This window comes from Rosa rugosa, chromosome 7 (assembly GCF_958449725.1).
Source record: "Rosa rugosa chromosome 7, drRosRugo1.1, whole genome shotgun sequence".
NCBI lineage: Eukaryota > Viridiplantae > Streptophyta > Magnoliopsida > Rosales > Rosaceae > Rosa > Rosa rugosa.
In genome coordinates this window covers 1,889,236-1,912,346 of record NC_084826.1, presented here as the reverse complement: position 1 = coordinate 1,912,346, position 23,111 = coordinate 1,889,236, and the positions used below count along the sequence as shown (strand labels likewise).

The following is a 23,111-nucleotide window of genomic DNA, read 5'->3' as shown; positions in this document are numbered from 1 at the left end:
TAATTAAAGCCTAAACAACATGTTTAAAATTTAGAGCCTAGGAATGACACCAATGGCTAAGTGTTGTTATGTAATATGTAGCATAAGTACAATAGTTGTATTTGTAAATAACAAATATAAATAATTGTAGTATTACTACAATGTGAATTACACAGGCTACAAATCATTTTTTGACGAACAATTGGAGACAGGAAATCAGAGGCCGATAACAGGTTTTAAGTCTCGTGGACAAAGTGTCGAACCCACTAGCCCTAAGTCCGAAGACCGTCCTCGCGATTTGTTAATGTAATAATCAATTACAATATTCTCTCAATGTGAGCCCACCAATGGAGAATCACTATGGTTAAATTTCAAGGTCGGAGGCTTCTTCTTCGTCGAGAGAGAGAGAGAGAGAGAATGGCCGACGACCTGTTTGAAGGTCTGCCTCCACCTTCTTCTGCAAACCCTCTTCCCTCTTCTGAGCCTCAAGAACAGCCCAAAGAACCCAAACCCAAACCAAAGTTCGCTTCTTTCAGCACCAACTCTTCTTCTTCTTCACCTTCTCCTTCTCAAGCTCCAAAACCGGCTCTGAAAAGCGCGTTGAAGAAGCCTAAGGAGCCCTCTGAGCCAAACCCAGTTCTCAAAAGCGCCCTCAAGCGGCCCAAGGAGCCCTCTGAACCAAACCCAGAAGGTAATTCTACCTTTTTTCTCTGGGTTTTGATTCTAGGGATTCAAGACCCTATTACTCTTAGCAAGTGTAGTATAAATGTTCAATCTTTTATGTACATTGTTGTTTTTTTGTGATAAAGTTCTCCCCTTTCTTGGCATTTAGTTTTAGGAGTTGCATTGGTTTAGTTATTGCTTGTTTAGCATTAGTGATTGAGGTGAAAACCCATTAGAAACAAAGCTCTCAATCAGTTAAGATATAAACTTTAGGTATGTAACAGGTGATGATTTAATACTTAAGAGCAAAGCAAGAAAATTGAGACTCCAGGTGTTTGGTTCTGCCAAAGAACTTGGAATGTTAGAAAGAAATTGCTTTTAGTGGGTTCTGTTACCCTGAATAAGGGACATGCATTATGTTCTTCTATAATAGTGTGAGTTCGAAATAATCTTAGGAATGCAGCTTGCGGAGAATGTGTATCTTTGTGTTTTTCTTGATGTTGTTTGTTTCCCCTTCAAATTCTGGCTGCCAATATGGAATTATGGATCTTGACAATCTAATTAATTTAGATTTTTTTGGTTCTTAGTTTTTGCATCTTGTATGAAATATATCAGTGGATTGAAATGAAGCTGACGTGTTGTAAATGGTTCTTACCCACTGTGCCTGAGAAAATGGTGCGGTTCAAAACCACAGCCGATGACTCAGCAACTGGTTATAGAATTTATACAGAAGATAACCTTTAGGGTAGTGTTTAGTTTGCATGGATAAGTTAGGTCTCGTTTGGTTGGTGAGAAACCATTAGAAAAGAAAAGCTGTGAGCTTATCTTTAGCCTTTAGGACATGATAAGAAAGAAAAATTCCGCTCAGAGTGAATTGAATTAGAAACAAGAGGTTGATATAGGTATCATCTGAAGAGGCCGAAGCTAGAAAACAGCACACTAGGACTCCAAGTGTTTGGTGCTCCTTTCAAAAAGTACAATAAAAATGTCATTCTGTTTTGGTTCTGCTAAACAACTTGGAATTTAGGAAACATTTTGCTTTTACTGGGTTTTGTTAGACCTGAATAAGGGACAGGCATTATTGTTCTCCCACAATAGTATGCTTTTTGAAGAGTTTCAAAACAATCTTGCCTGTGTAGCTTTCGGAGAATGTGGTCTTTGTGTTGTCTTGATGCAGTTTCTTTCCCGTACAAGTTACAGCTGCCAATGGGAGTATGGCTCTTGACAATCTAATTAACATAGATTTTTTGTTCTTGTTGTTCGTTTCTGCACCTCTATGAAATAAATCAATGTTTTGAAATCTCACGGACGTTTTGTAAATGGTTCTCTGTCATGTACAGGAGGAAAAAAAAAAAAAAGGGTGACTTTAAATCCACTGCTGATGCCTCAGGGCAACAGGTTCTGAGGCCATGCACAAGATAAACTTTAGGGTATTGTTTAGTTTGCATGAGTCACTTAGGTGAGATAACAATATATACGAAAAGAAAGTAAGCTTTTAATCTTTGGCGTATAGGCTATGCTAAGAAGAAGAATTTCGTCTACAGACTAGATTGAATTAGAAACAAGAACTTGGGTGTAGCTGATTTGTACAATTTTAAGAAGCCAAAGCTAGAAAACAGAAAGACTTAGACTCCAAGTGTTTGATGATCCTCCTAAAAGTAGGCTTCAAATTTATCAATCTGTTTTGCATTGTACTATACAGTTTTGAAGTTTGGAAACATATTTCTTTTAATGGGTTTTGTTACCCCTCAATAGGGGAGAGAAATTGTGTTTGCTGAAAGAGTATGTCTTTCAACTGTAGAATGCTGATGTGCGTGTGCGTGTTTTATTTTATTTTTTTCTCTTTTCACATTATTCACCCCCCCTCAATATTCCAGCTGCCAATATGGGATTATGGGTCTCAAGTCTCAACATTCTGTTGGCATTTTGAGTAATTGGTTTTTGCAGTTCGTATAACAGAAGATAAGATGCCTGGAACTGTTGTTAACATTCTGAAGTGTTATTGTTGCTAATGATTCACAGCCACTGTGCCTGGAAAGAAGTTGAGGTTTAAAACCACGACCGATGCCTCAGAGCAACAGGTTATAGAGGCCATGCAGAAGATAGCTTCACATATAAAGAATCCTACAAAGTTTGGGAAGGCTTCAAAGCTTGCCATCCAGCTGATTCAGGCAGGAAGTGTCAAGGTCGAAACCAGTGATTACTTCTTTTCCATACTAGAGGCTGCAATGACATCATCTACCTCTTGCACAGATCCTTCCATACGAGCAGATATCCATGCACTCTTCTCAGCAGCACAAGATGCCTCTGAGGTAAGCTCATAAGTCTATATAGCATAAAATTTGTAATTAAAAGACTTGACTGACAGAACCTTTTATTTTTTATGTTTAGTGTCTCAATAAGAAGCAAAAGAATCAGTTAACAACATGGACAATCAGAGCTGTGATGGCAAATGATTTACTCACTGATGACAGCTTCCTGGTAAGAACTTTTCTTATGGAATACCAATGAGTTGTTGGTCTAGCGGTCAGGCCTTTGGTTTGCTCCCAAGTGGTCTGGGGTTCGATCCTCTCCAAAGCCACCTAGCAATTGCTAGAGTTTCCAGTTCCCCAAATGTTGTGGGGTCAGGTGGGGGGACCTAGGGATTAGTCGGGTCAAAGACTCGGATACCCTAGTCTCAGAAAAAAACAAAAACAAAAACTGTTCTTATGGAATAGCTTGTCAGCAGACTTCCTGAATCATGTAATGCTTACCTTTTTTGGATATGATATGATGACAAGCATGGACAATGCATGATCATTTTAACTGTACCTTTTTAGTGTAATGCTTACCTTTTCAGTATGTGTCTTTGACTGTACCTTTTTAGTATAATGCTTACCTTTTCAGTATGTGTCTTTGACTGTACCTAAATGATCATTGTTATTACTCTTTATAGTCAAACTAAATGTTTCGTAGCATATAATTTATTTGACATTACTATGCACATTCTTTTTAGGTTGTGAGTGTATTTACTTGAAATTAATATGCACATCAGCATTTCGATTTCTATGAGTATGACAACAAATTGATTGCTGTCTTGTTATAATTAGTCATTTGCTAATGTACTGTTTTTCTCCTTGCGGAGTTTTGATGGGGGTTGTTTAATATTATTTTATATTAAAACAATATTGGTTTAGTTTTATCCAAATGTATAGTTATGTTGGCTTGGAACTTCCATTTGTTTTTGTGATATGTTCACCATGCCTGACTTGCCTTTTTTTTTTTCCTTTTTTCATTTTCATGCTTTCACTATGTGAACTTGTACGAAGTTTTCAAAAACAGCTGGACAATTAAAAGAAGCAATATCTAATCTGCCAGTTGCAACTGAGGATGATGACAGAGAGGAAGCAGCTGCCCTGGAAGTTGAAACTAAAACAACTGATGAGGATGATCTAATGAAGAAGGACATGACTTCGGATGTACCGGATGAAGAAAATAACGAGAAAGAGTCTGATCCATTTGGGCTAGATGCATTTTTAACTCCAAGCTCTATGAAGAAAGGTGATAAAGTAAAGGGAAAGAAAGATGTAACTCCCAAAGTCAAGGAGGAGGAAGAGACCAAGAGATTCCTCAAGTCACAGAGAGAAGCCTTGGTCCTTTGTTTAGAGATAGCTGCTCGGCGTTATAAAACTCCATGGTAAGATTCTTGTAAGCTCAATCTTACCTGTGCTTTCTGGTGATATCCAACATACTGTATTAGCATATGAGCTTTATCTTCTGCAGAGCTAGACTTTCTTACTCTTTTATTTGGGTTTACTTTTCAGGTGCCAGACAGTTATAGACATATTAGCAAAGCATGCGTTTGATAACATAAGGAGGTTCACATCTGAACAAAGGAATGCCATTGGGAAACTTTGGGCTTCCATACGGGAACAGCATAATCGTAGAAAACAAGGGAAAACAGTTACTGGGAAACTTGACGTGAATGGTTTCGAATGGCTGCAGCAAAAATATGCTAATGAGAAGATCAGCATTCGGCATTCTGTTGGCGGTAGTGGGGATCGTAAAACTGAAATGTGGCTTGGTTGATAGTATCCTTTTGGTAGGAATATTGCTCATTCAGTCATTCTCTTTTTGGTAGGGATGTTGGTCATTCTTCTAAAGGAAACAGAAAGGACGAGAAATATTGTAATTGATATCGTTATGTATCATTTGCAGTGTAGAATGTTTCACCATTACTTTGTGTTATATGCAACTTGTATTTTGTAGTTATGGATGAATATCTGGCCAAAACTTCACCTTTATCTCAATGTGATTATAAATTTCAGTCCTTGAGGTTAGATAAGAAGACTCATAACTAACACACTTGGAAACCAAGTAATTACATTTAGAATTCATGATATAATCTACAGATGTTTGCTACCATTGGTTAACCGACAAAATTTCGTTGGCAAAAGTTGTTATACTCAAAAAAAAAAATTTGCCGATGACATTTTGTTGGTAAAAGTTGGTAGATTTAAGATACCCTTTGTAGTATCTAGTCTACTAGTAATGACTCATGCAATTACAGATCTGATTCCATAGAACAAGATAAGCAGACTAGCTAGTAATTAACACAGGATGCAACTCCGATTCTGAAGCAATCCATTGGAAACAAACTATCTCAAATGCCTTAATTTATGTTACATTTTACAGATGGTTAGTGGATTGCTACCAATAGTCACCACAAGAACAAGATCCTTCTATGAAGTGGTGAAAGCGATTACGGTCCCTTACTATCATTACTCTGCCATAAATCTTTGATAACAGCTTTGTTGCTGTGTGACAGTCATCACAAACTCGGAGATTTTTTACAATCCGAATTGGGGTACCTGCAGCAGTACTGATTAGACCAAATGCCATGGCCAGTTTCTCACTATGATAGTTTACCGCAGTTTCTTTCTCTTCCTCATCTATGTTCTGCAAAACCACAGATGTATTAGGAGTGTATCCAGCCTCTTTTAGCTTCTTGATCATCTCAGCCAGCATTTCATAAATTTTTCTTGTTTGCGGGTGTGTTTTATCACCCATCATGAAGTCATGAACTGCACCATTTACTTCAATTGAGCTGAGACCTGGTTCTTTCTTGGTTCCTTTATCCTTCATAGCTTTTCTAACCCCAGCAACATCAATCCATCTGTTTGATGCTGCATAGATGTTTGACATCAGAACGTTGTAACCGCAATTTTGAGGTTCCAACTCAAGCAGTTGTCTTGCTGCCACTTCAGCCAAGTTGGGCCTCTTATGAATTTTGCAGGCAGCAAGCAGGGAGCCCCAAACAATTGCGTTAGGCTCCACGGGCATGGTTTTGATCAACTCTTGAGCCTCATCGAGCTTCCCTGCTCGGCCTAGCAAATCCACCATGCATCCATAGTGCTCAACCTTTGGGGCTAAGCCAAAGTCAAGTACCATTTTCTCAAAAACCTTCTTTCCATCTGCCACCAACCCAGCATGGCTGCAAGCATGAAGTAGCCCTATAAATGTGATGTCGTTAGGCTCAACACCTTGTCTCTGCATTTCTTCAAAGAGCTCTAAAGCTTGTTTCCCACAACCATGCATGGAAAATCCAGTGATCATAGCATTCCACATTCGACTGTCTCGATATCTGGCTTCACTAAACAGCCTGAGAGCCGCATCTATCTCCCCACATTTTGCATACATGTCCACTAGAGCTGTTCTTAGTATCACATCAACTTCTATCCGTTGCTGGTTTATGTAAGAATGAACCCATTTTCCCAGATCAAGGGCTCCTACTTCTGCACATAGTGAAATGAGGCTAACCATTGTAACTTGATTTGGCCCTATTCCACTATCCTTCATCCGGGAAAAGAGCTCCGAAGCCTGATTAGTACAATTGGAGCGTGCATAAGCCGAGATCATAGCACTCCAAATCATGACATCTTTCTTCTCCATGATGTCAAACACAGCCCTTGCATATTCGGCTTCACCACACTTCCCATACATATCAACCAAAGCAGTGGCCAAAGCCAAAGACATGATAAACCCATTTCTCAAAACATAGGCATGCAGCCACTTCCCCAATTCCAGAGCTCCAACAGACCCCGACTCGATAACCAAACTCAACATTGTAATCTCATTAGGAAACTTCCTCTCCTCCAGCATTCTCTTAAAAAGTTTCACCCCCTCTTCTACCTCATTGCAACGAATGCACCCCGCGATCATCGCGGTCCAGGAAACAACACTTTTCTGAGCCAACCCATCAAACAGCCTCCTTCCATAAGCCAATTTCCCACACTTGACATACATATCTACGAAAGCAGTAGTAACAGGAACCACCATTCTCTCATTACTGCTATTCCTCACAACATAAGCATGCATTGCTTTCCCCATTTTCGCATCAGCAATGTCAGCAAATAGACTAACCATGCTCATCATAGCAACCTCACTAGGCTTCACTTGCAAGCAATGCATCTCCCTTATAAGTTCCAATGCCTCACCAAACACTCTGTTCCTCACATAGCTATTAATCATGGTACTCCAAGAAACCACATCTCTTTCAATCATTTCATCAAATACTAAGCGTGCCAACACCAAGCTCCCACATTCACTATACATTTGGATCAATGCATTACACACGAAAACATCGCTATCTAATCCGCTTTTCAATGCAAAACCATGGGTCTCTCTTCCTAACAGTTCCATAGAAGCTTGACCACAAGCCTTGAGGACTGATGGGATAGTAAAGTTGTCAACTTGGGTGCCCATTCTTCTCATTTGGGTGTATAATTTGAGTGCAATTTTGGGGTGGTTGTTTTTAATGTAAGATGTTATTAGGAAGTTGTGTTGAGCTGAAGGGCTTATGTGGGTTTGGAGGGAATTGAGTGGGATTTGAAGGGTGTGGTCAAATTGGGTTTTGATCATGTGGGCATGGATTTGCTGGGTTTGTTCAAGGCTGGGAGTGAAAGAATAAGTAATGCTTGGTTGGTGTTTAGATGGGTCTGAGTTTGGGTTTGGGGTTTGGTTGAGTTTGGATTTGGATTTGGAGGGAAGAAATGGTTGTTGGAGATTTTGAATTGTGAGAGGAAGGAGGGAAGATGATAGGAGATGAGGTCTGGTTGTGACCATAATTTGGTCCATTGAAGTATAGAACTGTGGAACTACAGTTAGATATACCCATGTGCCATCTAGGAAAAACCAAAAGATATGGGAGTGTTTTGAAGAATAGATCAGAAAACAAGGGTGGTTTTGTAAATAATCATCCAAAACCCTAAACCCCAATCCCTTGAGCCTATATAAACATAACCATAGCCTTGGTCACTCATCTCAGTTCAGTTTGCATCTCCAATCTCAGGTATGCTGTTTCTGTGACCCATCTCTTTTCTCTATTCAGTTTAGTACTTCATAGACTGTGGTGAACCTCTCTGTGTTTGTGGGAGTGTTGTGTGGTGTCAGAAAGCACATATCGAAGGCTTGTGGGTGATTTTATTGAAAACCCATGCGCTCAATGCTTGTGCAAAATAAAATTGTGTATCATTCTTCATGTTGAATGTCCTCTTGGTAAATTTTGTGTAAATTTTCAGTCTTGAGGATGCTTTGCGAGAATGATGAACATGACCCAACTTATTTCCTAAAGTTTGAATCTTTTCTTTGAAGATTGATGAAACTGGTTTGCTAAAGTTTGAATCTTTTCTTTGATGGATTTGTCTCGTTTTAATTTCTTGTTACTTTTTCATGTGTTCTTATGTTGTGTGTGATTAGCGTATTAGTACAAGGAAAGTCTGAGACTAGTATCATGTTATTGAAGTGTTGTGTTGATTAACATGATCCAACATGTTTGATTTCAATGTGGTAGTGATTAGTTAGTACTACTTGGTTGGTCTAAGTAGATTGAGAGGGCTAACGTTCTGTGTATGTAAACAGGTTTCTATATCTGAAAACAATGTCGAATCCAAAGGTTTTCTTTGATGTACTGATTGGAAGGATGAAGGCGGGTCGCATTGTAATGGAGTTATTTGCTGATGTGACACCAAAAACTGCTGAGAACTTCCGTGCCCTTTGCACTGGTGATAAGGGGATTGGAATGTCTGGGAAGCCACTGCACTACAAGGGCTCTGTATTTCACCGCATTATCCCAAATTTCATGTGTCAAGGTGGAGATTTCACAAGAGGTAATGGGACTGGAGGAGAGTCCATCTATGGTGCAAAATTTGCAGATGAGAACTTCAAGCTGAAGCATACAGGACCCGGGATTCTGTCCATGGCAAATGCTGGACCGAACACTAATGGTTCTCAGTTCTTCATTTGCACGGAGAGGACCCCGTGGCTTGATGGAAAACATGTTGTGTTTGGGAAAGTGGTTGATGGTTATAGCGTTGTTCAAAAGATGGAAAAGGTTGGTTCAGATTCAGGGACGACTACAGAACCTGTGGTTATTGAAGATTGTGGTCAGATAACAGAGAACTGATGTTTGAATAGCAGGATCAGTGTTTAAAATGAGAATGCTCTTGTAAAGCAAGTAGAACATCTGTTGATTTAACTTGAATAAATACATGTAGTTTGGATCATCTTGTGTGGTCTGCTAATGGATGTTGTGTTGTTTATAATCCTATTTGAATTTTTTGCGTTGACTCCATAGCAAAACAGTCTGCCATTTGACATCTTAGTCACTTCTTACTGATCTGTTACAGTTCAGAAACTCTAAAGATATAACCTACACTTGAAGTGGAATATGTAGTGAACGTGAACCTACACTTGAACTTATCCTCAGACTGAGTACTTATTCCTCCGTTAGAGTATACAAAGCTTTGGATGCAATGGACTGATACATAATGGATGACATTTTGGGACTCCAGCTCAAAGGAGAGCTAAAACCCCCATAAACAGTCCCTGTGAATAACGAACAACCAAACCTGTGCCATGCTTCCCATTCCCCACATCAGTAAAGCTTATAAATGGCACACCCGCACTTACACTTGCCTTCTTTCTGGAGAATCTTTATTGCCAAGACCAACAGATATGGCAGAAACAGTCATGAAACCATGTCCAGGTCTGCCTTACGAGATCATCACTTCACAAAATAGTATAGCCATGAACAAAATGATTCCTATTATGCCAAATGCGCCAACCTATGCTAGAAAACCATACCAGATCATTCTCTCTTGCAATAGAACCATATAATAAATCAATGAAAGCAGGTTCATTCCAGCTCTTATAAAACACAACTCTGTTCAAAATATCCTGTGACTAGAATTCTCATGTCCCCATTCTTCTGTTAGTTTCTGACTCATTGAAGACAGCATACATACCCTGATACCGATCATGAACACGAATTAAAAGCACAGTACATTATGAACTCATAGATCATTTTACATATATTGAACATGTAAGATCAACAAACAAAGGGTAAACCCTCCTACAAAAGAACAAAACTGAAAATTACAACAACATGGCCATCAAGGCTAAAGAAGTAAGGAGAGCAAAAAACCCTTCTAGAGCATTGATCTAAACCTCATCTCATGTGTCCAACATTACTGAAAGTTCTTGTATAAATTGTATAAATCTCCATTGTAAGTTGTTACAAAGATTCACATACAACAACAAAATCCTCAGTTCCTCACATTCCTTCACTCCCAATCTTCGTCAGCCAATTCATTTTCTGTCTCATCTTTTGGTGGCCTCACTATCAACACCACAGTCCCCAAACTCTCCGTCACACCAGCTTCCTTCAATGCCGATCCCCTCTCAACCTTAAACCCCAAATCACCCCCATCCATGGCTGCCAAATAAAACCCATCATCAGCTTCCACATCCTTCTTACTCCTATCAGCCACCACCAATATAGGCTCCTCCTTATACCACCTATTCACCTTCCATGGCAACACCCTAGCATCGCTAAACGACACCACCACTCCCCCCTTTCCTAACCTAACAACCGGCTCCCACCCCGGCAGCACCACCCACCTCTTCCACCCCTTCTCCGCCACCACAACACCAAACTCCCCCTCACTCTCACACTCCCACGGCGCCTCCATTACCTCCTTATCCTTCTCCTCCGCCTTACAAACCGGCAATATCACCACCCTACTCGACTCCGCCACCTCCCCGAACTTAATCCTCACCACCGGAACCTTCACCCCCGCCACAACATCCCCTTCCTCCTCACTCTCCCCACTCTCCCCTCCCAACTCCTTAAGAATCACATTTCTCGCCGTCTCACTCTCCACAACCTTCAATGCCTCCTCCAAAGCCGAAGTCCTAGGCTCAGAAGGATTCTTATGCTCCCTAGCTTGCCTATAGTACATAAACGCCAAACAATCTCCAGGCTGTGTGTAATCAAAGCTCTCCCAACCCTTATCCCCACGCCTCCTCGCGAAGTCCTTACTGGCACGTGCGAGGTCCTCAGCTCCTTTTGCATCAAGCTTCTTCTCCACAATGAACCTCGCCGCCGCCGCCCGCTGCTCAACACTGAGCAGCCTTATTTCATACAACAACTCCGACCCCCCGGTGTCAAACTCCGCCACGATTTCTGGGTCCGTCTTGGAATGGATCAGAGAGTCCCTGACTTTAGCTGCCACGACTAGTCGGTTCTGCTCAACCGAGGAAATCCCTGTGATTTCTTCAATGGTGGGAGGGGTGAAGCCCTGTTGAAGTAGAGAAGGGATCAATGGGGCGAGCTCGTACCATAAGCCGAGACGGTTGGCGAGGATTTCGAGACGGCCATTGGCGTCCAAGGAGCGGAATTTCTCCGGGATGGGAGAAGGGGGTGGCCGGAAAGGTTGGTAGACTTGTTGGTTTGGTTTTGGTTTTGGGGTGGAAGAGGGGAGGTGTTGGATGGAGGCTGAGATGGGTTTAAGGGAAGGTTTTGGGTAGAGGAGATGAGGTGGGTGAGGGTTTAAGGTGGTGGTGGTGGTGGAGGTGAAGGGAGAGAAGAAGGGTTTGAAGGTGGTTGATGTTAAGGAAAGCATGGTGCAAGATGGAAGTGGAAAGGAAGAAGCTTTGGTCCCTTATCTCTCCAAGATGATGATGATGATGGTTGTTCAGAGTGAGTTTCACTTTCAGTTGGGATAGTTTGGAACTAGTTTAGTGGACTGGATTAAGAGTTTGGTATTAGACATTGGAAAGCCCAGTTTATATGTTTGGGCCAAGCCCAATTATGGAACATTGGGCTGTTGTATAGTCCAGTTCATTTTCAACCCTTTCACTAAACCCGAGCTGAGTGTTCAGCTCAGCTCCATCTCTTTGTGTGTGTGTTAGACAAGAGTAAGGCTCAAATGGTTATTCTAGCATAGCTCGAGTCTCTTTATTCTTTGCCAGTTTGCATTATGTGATTTATGTCTAGCCTAGCATGGTGAATACTTCTACCAACATTTTTTTCATTCTATATTTGGAAAAACACTTGCAATGAGCAAAAAACACATCATGTGGTTCTAAAAAAACCTCCTCGAAGAGAGCAAACGTAAAGTCGGTAATGTCCGGTGATAGATGGTTCGGTCAGAGTAGAGTTTGCAGGGTTATGGTGTCGCTGACCAAGGCGCTTAGAGGAGTTGACGATTGTGGGCGGCGGCGGCGGTTAGATGGCAGGAAGGGGCCGGGGTCGCTTTACACTAGAGAGGAGCTTCGACGGCGTGGTGGGTGGATGAATTAGTTCTAGGTTGGGAGGTTTGACGCTGATCTGGGGAGACTTGAATCCGATCGGGAGTTGGAGGTTTGGGTTCAATCTTGGGTGGTTGTGACCTGACCTGGTTTAGCAGGATTGGATCCGATCTTGGGAGGTTTGGTCTGATTTGGTTTGCGAGGTTGGGTTCCAATATGGAGAGGGGCGTCTCTAGCCGGTGGGAGGTAGGTGGTGCTGCTGCTGCTGCCGGCGGCAGGACGGAATTGGAGGCGCATGTGAGTTGGTGACACGGTGGCTTCTACAACATGTTACTTGGGCCTGGGCCTGCTGTGTTTTGGGTCTGGGCTTGGGCCTGCTGGGCTCTAGACCTATTTTATTTTTATTTAATGCCATTTTTTTTTTTAATTAGACGTGGCTTTTTGTCGGCAATAAGTCCCTGCCGATTTGTGTTAGGGAGACGTGGGCGTTGTCCCGGTATGCACACTCAGTGTGCCTTGTTTGGCCTAGTGAGGCGGCGAGCTATTTGCTTGATCAAATGGACGCAATCTCCTAGTGGCATGATGAAATTGAGTGTCGCCAGATTTATTTCTGTGCGGCAACATAGTGGGAAATCTGTGTTATTTGTAATAATGCTTCTTCATGATAAAGTTATCTTTCCAGTACGTCACCGCTATGTCAAAGCAAATAGAGTAGCCAATCGTGCACTCTTTGCTATTTGATGCTTGTTAGAATACATAGATTTTGTGGAGAGTCTTGGTATTATTTCAGGATATTCCCTTTATGCTTATTGTAATATGAGGTTTAGGCTCCCCCCCCTTGTATTCTGCAATTTCATTAATCAAGGCTTGAGGGCAGCTACACAAGCTTATTTTCAAAAAAAGAAAAGAAAAAAACCCTTGCAATGTGAAGCTCTTTTTATTTAATTTTTATTTTTATTTTTATGTCATCTCAGTATTGTATTTCAGTAAGTAGTACCAAAACAACATACCCCGGGGCCGTCAGAAGGAGTCGCTTTACAAAGTACCCTAAGAACATATTCTAGAAGCATAATAAGAAACCAGCATACCTCTTGTGCACCCATATTTTAAAGTTGCGATCTGCCCATGCTTCACATCTGATATACTGTTTAAGGAGAGATTATTGACTAATGAAAAATTAAGGAGAATAGCAGTGAAATTAGAGCATTATTAGAAATCCTCTAATGAACAGAAGCAAGAGAAATACTACTCCCGTGATCAATTTGAGTTTGTACACCCATCTTTTAAAGTTGCGATTTGCCCATGCTTCACATCTGATATATTGTTTAAGGACAGATTATTGACTAATGAAAAATTAAGGAGAATAGCAGTAAAATTGGAGCATTATTAGAAATCCTCTAACCTAATTGGAAAGCTCAGCCCCACGTCCGTTATTATTTTTAATATAAGAAAGATGATCAATTTGAGAAAGCACATCCATCCATCACGGCACTACACAATTAATTCATTGTTGTTTATTATTACTTTGTGCAAATTATGTACCGTAATTGCTTTGTCAGTGAACTACACTATGTATTTGGATTGGATCTCAATCTTTTCTTGGGGTCAATTATGTGGTTCCACTAATTGGATCAATAGGTTAATCATAACCCTAGTGCTAAATAACTCTATCTTACTTCACCAGTACTGTGAAACTTTTGACCAAGTTCCAAACGCAAGTGCTGGAAGGTTTGAACTGCAATCGGGAAACTATTATCGAAAATGAAGCTCTTAGACTCTTTAATAGCTTATTAAAAAAATTTAACTCCAATAATAGTTTAACTCACAAGTAATGTCTTTTCACATCTACTGGATGTGGATGTGACAAAGGAGAATATAGCATGTGTTTTTTTTTTTTTTTTAAAGGGGTTTGGAACCCAGCCTAGCTGGGAGGCTCAGGCCCACGCCCAGATAGCATGTGTTTTGACAAAAGTGATATTGAGTTTTTGTTAATGTTCTAAAAATCGCTGTGCAGTAAACAAGCGGGGCGTTTTTTAAAAAATTTAACTCCAATAATAGCTTAATTCAAGTAATGTCTTTCACATCTATTGACAAACAAGAATATAGCATGTGTTTTGACAAAGGTGGTAATGGGTTTTTGATTTTTTGTATATATCAAAGCATTAGAAATCTTCTGATAAACAAAAGCAAGAAAATTCAGCTAGCTGTGACCAATTTGAGTAAGTATATCTGTCTCTGAACTGCTTCAAAATTTGAGATTTTGAATAAGTGCATTTGTCACCAAATTACTCTTTCACTTCATCACCTTGAATCTTTCGACTAATTTGAGTAAGTATATCTGTCTCTAAACTACTTCAAAATTTGAAATTTTGAATAAGCGCATTCGTCACCAAATTGCTATTTCACTTCACCACCTTAAATCTTTTGACCAATTTAAGTAAGTATATCCGTCTCTAAACTACTTCAAAATTTGGGATTTTTAGTATGCACATTCATCACCAAATTACTCTTTCACTTCATCACCTTGAATCTTTTGACCAGAATTCCATATCTGAAAGTGAAGGTTTGAACTTCGGATGACTTTTCAAAATACTTCTGGAAGTTCTTGCTTGATCGAAGTTTGGATATTGACCAACCTTTTAAGGAGGCGGAGACTCCCTTAGCAATCATAGCTATTTTCCCCATTAATACAACACTATAAAATATATTAGCCTGACCAAGCTTTTGAAAACACAGTCACCATATAGTGAGATTAAATAATCATGGGAGTTTAATGAGGTGGTAGTTTACTATTAAGTAATAAGCATGGGACATACATAGGTAAAGCTAGCTGATTATAATACCCTTGCTATAGTTCAGTCAAATATGAAGATTCAGATCTGAATGCTACCATAGCATTGAAACAGTAAGATATAACTTCAACTCTATTATTTGAATTGATATTCGTTGTCTGTTTTTTTTTTTTTCCCTTTCTTTCTTTCTTTTTGGGTTTTGTTTTCTGCTTCCATTGTAGTTATATTGAACATGACACTTTGGCTTGATACAATGTACCGCATGCTTGATCTATCTTCATCAATGTCTGTGGAGTGTATCCTTACCAATTCAACTAGTTAATTAGTATATTTCTTTTCAATGAGAATTCATGTCTGCTGATTGCCTCATATATATATATAGAGCTACTTTTTTCACAATCAACTAATAAATAAATTAAATCTACCTGAAGATGTTCTAGAGTATGGAAGTGATGCCTGAAAACGCAACTACATGCACGAGGGCTATTTGTAATTTGATAAATAAAGGCCGCTTTACTGTCGGTATAATGCTTGGTCAATCAGACAATCACTGTGTTACGAAAATTGGGGGCATAAGCAGTAAGAGTGATATCCAATTATATGTTTTCATTATGAAACTAGCCGATTGTAAATCAATATATATGAGCTTCTTTGTATTGGTATTGAAAAATGATAGAAACTTCAGCTTCTAATCTAAAATTTCTTATTACTCTTATTTACAATTTTGATATTTGGAAATTACTCTCAACATATCTGCTTACGGCGACACTTTTGAAACACAAAACGTAATAAATTTATATTGAATTACGTAAAAGCATAATGTGATCATTAAGATTAACACGTGAATAGTTATTATAAAATTTGAGTATTGAACAAAAACTTAGGTGTTAATATTTTTATAAGCCATCAAAGTCTTAAATTTAAGATGTGTGACATTACTAGTCTCATTGAAAGTAACTAGAAAAACAAATGGAGGGTTTATATGTTAGGTGAGGTGGAAGTAAAGAAACACAAAGCTGAAGGAAAATACACTTTTTCTCCCTGCGTAAAACATATCTTGGACACAGTTTTGAGTAGCCCAAATATTCCAAAAGTAGACTTGGTTTATTATCATTCTTCAAAATATGCATCATATACTTTATATATGGTGGCGATGCAGGTGATGATGTGTGTATATATATATATATATATATATATATATATATATATATATATATATATATATGCCCACGAGGGAAATGAACCAAGTTCCTGATCACGATAGCTAGATACCCTGTTATCTGGTCATAGACCTTTTGAAAGACAAGGAACGACTAAATTGACTCTCTGAAACCATCCACCTGCAATATTAATGATCGATCATGAGAAAATGAAAATGGAAGTATAAATCTGATCACCAATCGCTGTGAAGGTCTAGCCAGGCTTCAATTAATTGAATGATACGTATAGCTTAGCTAGGTTCATGCACTTATCATGTAAAAGTTATAAATAGTTCTTGTAGTTTGGAGTGATGTTTAAAATTAACCTTGTGGTTTAAAAATATTTAATTTTACCCTTGTGATTTGCGAAACTAACAGATATTTTGGCCAAATGCTATTTTTGACAAAAATCCCTCGCGTGCAAGGATAAATTTGTCATTTCAATTTAAAATAGTAGAAGAAATTAAATTAAATAATATTTGGAAAATGAAACTAAAAAAATAAGACGTTGTAGAATTCTGGTTTTTATTTATTTTTAATTTCATTTCCTATAAAAATTTTATTTTATTTTTTTAATTGAGATGACAAACTTATCCTTACACATGACTTGCACATGGCAAAGTTTTTGTCAAAATTAGCTTTTGGACCATCAATTTCGCAAATCACAAAGGTAAAATTAAACATTTTGAAACCACAAGGTTAATATTGAGTATCAACCCAAATCACATGGATCATTTCTAACTTTTACCGTAAATAAAAATAGGAGGACAGGCAGTGGGTTTCCAGAGTGTGGCAAATCATTCTCTTTTGAAATCGAGAATGAGACTTATGTCCTACATTATTTACCTTCAAAGAGCTAATATTGTCTAATCCATATTCAAACTTTAATTGAATGATATGTACAGCTTAACTAAGTTCATGCCATTATCATTAAAAAGAGCTAAAAATATTGAAGAACACAACATATAGCTAGCCAAGTTGTTTTTCTCATATATTGTCGGCAGGGCCGGAGACAATTGATTATTTGAGTTAAGGAAATTATTGGAAATCGATGTTTCTGTAAGTTTATGACAACATGTTGAATCAGATTGGGATGATTGATGAGACATGCATGGGCCGTTATCTAGACATTTACACATTAACCTTTATATTTTCTGTTTTATATATTGTACGCAACTCATATGCATGTATTAAATATATTCATATATTTTCAAATTTCAGCTTTCGCTTATATGAAAATCAAGCATAGTCTGATAAATTAGAATACCCTAAAGTATATAGTAGGGAAACAGGAGAAAATATGCAATTTAAATTTTTGTTAAAATTTTACTGTACTTCTTTGAAGTAGGTTAAATAAAAATAAAAAAAAAACCCATCTTTTAGTTGTGTGTAAAGTTATCCGGCCTTGCTCAAAGTCTACCAGATCAACTATATAATACAAAATGTATGAATATGAGTGGGAAAATGTTTAATATGATACTTATTTTGGTTATGACTTGATGTAGATTTTTGGCAATTGGCAAGTGTTGTTTCCTGGCAATGACCTCATTGAACACACCATGTGCTTTTTATGCAGTGTTGTAGTTGAAGTAATGAAAGACCTATCTTCAAGCTAATTGATTTTGAACCTTATCCCTGATCCTAGTACAGTATTTCAGCTACAAAAATTCATTGCATTATTTCTCTTTCTCGCTCTGTTATGGTAGAAAAAGAATGAAGTCAACTTGCATAAACTTGCATAACTGGGTTGCAGAAAAAGCAGTTGTAACAGTTTGTTGGTGATTTTCCTTGATTAATATATGGATTGCCACAAATACGTTGGCATGACATACATTGTTCTTCAATTTTCTTTTTGATGATGCAATTATTAATACCGTTTTGGACTCGAGCAATCAAACACCAGCAAAAGCAGAAAATTTATAAAAAAAATATAATTCTATTTCTTCCAACATGGCCACTTGTCTGCTACCCGACGTGAGATTGATATCAATTGTTTCATTTTTCTGGGATAATATAATTTATATAACCAATAAGGAAACCAAAATCGATCTAAAGTGGTTATATATCTTAAATCTCATTTGGCTAGCCGTCCCGTCTGAAAAGTTGGCTCTTAATATGGTTATAAATGGACGTACGTTATTAAGCCGTCTATTATGACAATTAGTTTTGTAGTAAAATCTCAGACTCGATCTTATTCTCCGTTGCACGATTTCAACCTTCCCTTAATCCGCAGTCACGTACAGACGAGCACGGTTTCATACTAATCTTATTTTCCATGCAACGTCTCTTTCATGAACAATGTCAAAAATTGGACTAATTATGCCCCCGCCATGCAAAATCGAATGCTACACTATTATTAGAAACATACATCAATTACATGACAAACTCTCCTGCTACGTCTCAATAATGACAAACATTAACAAAATTAATTGACCACTCGAGCATGTCGAGTGATGCACGTATCGTCCAGAACTCCAGAAACAATTAGTTCTCGAATTATGTGGAAAATCAAGTGGAATTCAAGCAACTTATCGATCTGTCTATATTTGTACGTTGCAGTAGTACATGGCACTGCGAGAAGCATAGATAGGAGCATTTAACAATTGGCAAAAACCTTAAAGATTTGTTGGAGTTCACTAATGCTACTAAGTTCACCGAAAGAATAAGAAGAGGTCTCTAAAATCTTATTAATGATAGAAAGAACTGAATATACATATATTTATATATATATATATAGGTGGCAAACCCTAATCCTAAATCCCAATACGACTACAATGAGGAAATATATTATGAAAGAGCCTAGCTATAATACATTTCTAAAAACTTGAAATCCAATTTTGGCTCTGAAAATTAGCATACTCAAGTATTTGCTCAAAATCAGATATAATATTAGAACTCCTTGCAATCTTCGGGTAAGTGAGTGCGCATTGACGCTTAGGTTGGTACTAATAATATAGATTCTGCTTTGGTAGAGTTTAGTGTTCATCAAGCTAAGTTCTGTTGGGGTGATTTGGAAAATGAAGAATCCCTTGGTCATCATACATATGCTCAAGCTGAGATAAGTCATATGTTTTCCTAATTTGATGAGGGTGAAGCAACTTTGGAATATGATAATCTTCTTAATCTCTCCCAAAATCTCATAATAAAAATTGAAAACTAAAAGAGATTCCGAAACTCTTACCCAACCCGCAATCGGGCCCATTGTGTGTTTTGATATTTTATTCAATCAACTCTGCTTAGTCTTGCTTAATTATATTTTTTGTTGCCTTTTAATTTTGTTGTTTTTTTTTTTCTAATAAATCTTCTTCCTTTTTTATGCGAAAAGACTATGATTAAAAGTAGAAGCCTTTAGGGCATCAAGAGTTTACAACATCAAAGTGAAGTGTGTACGTAAGAGGCACTTCTTGGTAAAGAAGTGGTCCATTGAAGACCATCTGAGGAGCTATACATGACATAGATTTGCTAGAGCATCAGCAACAAAATTTGCTTCACGTAGTACATGAACAAAAGTAATAGAAGTAAAACTAGAAGCTAATTGCCAAATATCCTAATAATCTTGCTGATTCTCCAAGGGGGACTGCTTCTGCCCTTCACAGCATCAATAACTAATTTTGAGTATCCTTCAGCCTGAATTTGTGTGAATCCCAGCTGTTTCTCAAAGCCATTGCTTCAGCTAAAGGTACACTGGTTGTTCCAAATCCCTTAGCTGCTGCAACAAGAGGTCTCCCGGTACAATCTCTAATAACGAATCCCCCTGCTGCGGAACTCTGCAGTTTAGAACCATCAAAGTTAATTTTGACAAAATTTGGAGGAGGAGGATGCCATCTAATTGTGGATGGATATAGTTTTGGCTGGTCCTCGACCCACCAAAAAAAAAAAAAAGGTTGTGTGAAAAAGACATAGCAATGGGCGATGAACTATATATATATATATATAAGACACAACAATGGGGCTCAACTCTGGGTATGTACCAAGTGGGTTGCCCTAATGAACTCCATCATCAAGCTGATGTCACAGACATTGAATTGAATTCTTTATAAACCTGACCTGACCTGACCAGGCCGCCATGTCCACGACATCTTTGACCCACGTGGATCGACTTCCTTCTTGGACCCATTAACGACCATAGAGTTCTGCATCGCCCCCCCTTCAATATATATTCATCTAATCCAACCTTCTTTCCATCCCTTTCACCATTATTTTCACTTCTTTAGCCTTATATTTGTGTAAACATGGGTCCTGCTGGGTCCTTCCCTCCTTTATATGCCTATATAAAGTCCTAATGGTCTCAAACGATCATTTCCATAAGACATACCAAACCAGGCCACACCACTCACAAGCCAGCAACTTCGAATTACCAGAGAAGAACAAGTTCATCTGTTCAAGTTTCTAGATGGACTCTTCGGAGTTCTCTTTTGAGTCTTGTTCTTCCTTCAGCTCTCTGGGTTCTGATCTTTCCTGGGACATGTTCAATTTTGATCACAGTTACAATCAAGTACAAGTACCCGCTCAGCTACCATTCAACGAAAACGACTCTGAAGAAATGGTTCTTTACGGAGTTCTTGCTCAGGCTGGTGCCGGAGACTCCTCCGACGCAACCAGTACTGCTCATCATTCTAAAGATCATGAAGAGGTGAACTCCAACGCCGCCGTGGAATACGAGGAGCCTGTGAAGGACGAGATAGCATATAGAGGGGTCCGCCGGCGGCCATGGGGGAAGTACGCGGCGGAGATAAGGGATTCAACCCGAAATGGGGTGCGGGTTTGGTTGGGAACTTTTGACACGGCGGAGGATGCAGCTCTAGCTTACGACCAAGCAGCATTTGCAATGCGGGGGACTCTGGCGGTACTTAATTTTCCGGCTGACGTTGTTTACCAGTCGCTCGTCGACATGCAGTACGGGTTCGAAGAGGGCTCATCTCCGGTTTTGGCCTTGAAGAAAAGGCACTCCATCAAGAGGAAGTCATCGATGAACAAAAAGAAGAAGGACGTTCAGAAGTGTGATGATGATGTTGAGGAGTTGAGGTTGGAAAATGTGGTGGTTTTTGAGGATCTTGGTGCTGACTATTTGGAAGAGCTTCTCAGTATATCTTCTTAAATATCTGAACTGCTCCATCCACTTTTGGACCTTGTTTTTCTATTTTCTTTTCTATTTTTGGGTACGTTTACGAGGGCCACTAGTTTTGCTTTTCATAGATATTCATCGATCTCTCTTTTGTAATTGTCTGTAAATTATTATCAAGACAAGGATTGATTAAGCTTTATCAATAATATGAGTTCGTCAACTTCTAGCTAGGAGTCTAGGACAAGATCGGATTACGTATGTATAGTTCTTTCTTTATGCTAATAGGGTAGTAGCTAGTAACTGATCGCAACCAATTTGAGCTACAGTCTAAAAGCTCATAAATTATCCAAAATATCTCACAAACTAACTATAAATTTAGAGGTGAATTGTGATATACGTATACGTATGAATCATAGTTTATTTGGTGCATGATGTTGTTGGTCGATCTTCTTCCTCTTGATACCTTCTTCTTGAAAAGAGAGTCAAAAGACAAGCCAATAGTTGCCAGAACATCTATTTTGATCTCTATATAATAGCATTTATGTGGTCAGAAGGAAAAATGACTAGTACCAAGTTGACCGAGTCACTAAATTGGATGATTGGATGAGGGTCTTTTGTCTAAAAGAGTAAGGCCATGTTTGGTTGGTGGAAAATTTCCTTTGGGAAAGTGATTCTTGAGGGGGGAGGAACCAATTTCCTCCACTTTTTCATTTTCTTTGGGAACCACTTTCCCTTCCTTGGCTGTCCCAAACACAGAAAAGGAAAGTGTTTCATTTCCCAATGCCCAGATTCCAGTTTCCTTTCCCAATGTCCAGATTCCACCAACCAAACATGGCCTAAAAGATAATGTGCTTTTACGTGAAGATAGTGAAGAAATTAATAGTCATTGACTTATTGTACACGATCTGGTAATAAGATGTTGGATGGGAAAGCGAATAACATGAAAACAGTGATGTGTGTGCATCGTATTCAATCTCAATCAGGAGGCAAACAGTGCTTTGTTTTTGTCTTTCTGAATCCAAACCAAAGCCTTGTTTTAATTGTCGGGCATCAAAGTATGAAGGCTTAAGAATTAGAGAAGGAAAGGAAGATTTCTATTACAACAGCTTGCGAATTCTGTCACACACACGAGAGCAGCACAGCTTTAGATTGCACGTATGAATGACAAGTGTAAAACAGCTGCAGGGCATTATCTAATTAATCATGCAACCCAAACCTAATTAATTAACTAATTAACCTAACTAACCTAATTAAGCAATGTAATTAGGGAAATCGGTAAATTTTCCATCGCTTCTGTTAAGTGGATGACTTGATGCATATACTCTCGCAAGCGTACGAATCGTGTCAAGTAAGGGAAATATTTGGACCTTAGTTTATCGTACCTCGGGGATTAAGTATTGGACCTAACCGAGATAATTGCCGCTAGGACAACTCAAATGCATACAATGAAAAGTAAAAATAAAATAAAGTAAAATAATATTCACAAGGCACCAAGCCTCGGCAATGCTCGGCTTAGCTCACACTAAGCCTAATCAAAGCCACTAACTCGTAGCCCAAATGAGTTATGCACAATGGAAGGTAGAATTTTGTTCGGGAGTTTTGAATTGAGAATTAACTAAATTAAATGCAAACTAAAATAAAAGCAAACAACTAATTATCAAGCAAGAAATTAAATTCGGATTTCAAATTAATGGAAACATGGGAGTGCGGGTGATTCACACTAATTATCTTGTAAACATCGATGCTAATTTTACAAATGCATGCATTTCCTATATGTGTGTCAAGTCCCGTATCTAGTACCGGTCAAGGCTACTAAACTAATTATCCTTTCGGTGTATTGAC

At 38.7% G+C, this 23,111-nt stretch overlaps 5 protein-coding genes across 5 annotated transcripts; 3 read left to right on the top strand and 2 right to left on the bottom strand.

Moving 5' to 3' along the window:
- Nucleotides 1–190: 190 nt before the first annotated feature.
- LOC133720745 (uncharacterized) lies at nucleotides 191–4,951 on the top strand. The gene is made up of 5 exons (XM_062147207.1): nucleotides 191–670; nucleotides 2,665–2,954; nucleotides 3,034–3,123; nucleotides 3,951–4,318; nucleotides 4,446–4,951. The coding sequence occupies exons 1-5, from the start codon at nucleotides 340–342 to the stop codon at nucleotides 4,708–4,710; spliced, it is 1,344 nt and encodes a 447-aa protein (XP_062003191.1). The 5' UTR covers nucleotides 191–339; the 3' UTR covers nucleotides 4,711–4,951.
- Nucleotides 4,952–5,214: 263 nt separating this feature from the next.
- LOC133720539 (pentatricopeptide repeat-containing protein At2g02980, chloroplastic-like) lies at nucleotides 5,215–7,878 on the bottom strand. The gene has a single exon (XM_062146891.1). The coding sequence runs from the start codon at nucleotides 7,756–7,758 to the stop codon at nucleotides 5,332–5,334; it is 2,427 nt and encodes an 808-aa protein (XP_062002875.1). The 5' UTR covers nucleotides 7,759–7,878; the 3' UTR covers nucleotides 5,215–5,331.
- Nucleotides 7,856–9,185, top strand: LOC133720541 (peptidyl-prolyl cis-trans isomerase CYP19-3). Its single transcript, XM_062146893.1, has 2 exons — nucleotides 7,856–7,972; nucleotides 8,542–9,185. Exon 2 carries the CDS (start codon nucleotides 8,561–8,563, stop codon nucleotides 9,083–9,085), a length of 525 nt encoding a protein of 174 aa, XP_062002877.1. The 5' UTR covers nucleotides 7,856–7,972; nucleotides 8,542–8,560; the 3' UTR covers nucleotides 9,086–9,185.
- Nucleotides 9,186–9,940: 755 nt separating this feature from the next.
- LOC133720540 (rubisco accumulation factor 1.1, chloroplastic-like) lies at nucleotides 9,941–11,660 on the bottom strand. Its single transcript, XM_062146892.1, has one exon. The coding sequence runs from the start codon at nucleotides 11,583–11,585 to the stop codon at nucleotides 10,245–10,247; it is 1,341 nt and encodes a 446-aa protein (XP_062002876.1). The 5' UTR covers nucleotides 11,586–11,660; the 3' UTR covers nucleotides 9,941–10,244.
- Nucleotides 11,661–20,492: 8,832 nt separating this feature from the next.
- On the top strand, nucleotides 20,493–21,482 carry LOC133721959 (ethylene-response factor C3-like). Its single transcript, XM_062148737.1, has one exon. The coding sequence runs from the start codon at nucleotides 20,598–20,600 to the stop codon at nucleotides 21,300–21,302; it is 705 nt and encodes a 234-aa protein (XP_062004721.1). The 5' UTR covers nucleotides 20,493–20,597; the 3' UTR covers nucleotides 21,303–21,482.
- Nucleotides 21,483–23,111: the final 1,629 nt, after the last annotated feature.

Bases quoted from the DNA above. Each gene is read 5' to 3' on its own strand.
- LOC133720745 (XM_062147207.1), top strand. From the start codon at position 340: ATGGTTAAATTTCAAGGTCGGAGGCTTCTTCTTCGTCGAGAGAGAGAG. The intron at 3,124-3,950 runs GTAAGAACTTTT...ACTTGTACGAAG, and splicing joins TCACTGATGACAGCTTCCTG to TTTTCAAAAACAGCTGGACA. The intron at 4,319-4,445 runs GTAAGATTCTTG...TTTACTTTTCAG, and splicing joins CGGCGTTATAAAACTCCATG to GTGCCAGACAGTTATAGACA.
- LOC133720539 (XM_062146891.1), bottom strand. From the start codon at position 7,758: ATGGACCAAATTATGGTCACAACCAGACCTCATCTCCTATCATCTTCC.
- LOC133720541 (XM_062146893.1), top strand. From the start codon at position 8,561: ATGTCGAATCCAAAGGTTTTCTTTGATGTACTGATTGGAAGGATGAAG.
- LOC133720540 (XM_062146892.1), bottom strand. From the start codon at position 11,585: ATGCTTTCCTTAACATCAACCACCTTCAAACCCTTCTTCTCTCCCTTC.
- LOC133721959 (XM_062148737.1), top strand. From the start codon at position 20,598: ATGGACTCTTCGGAGTTCTCTTTTGAGTCTTGTTCTTCCTTCAGCTCT.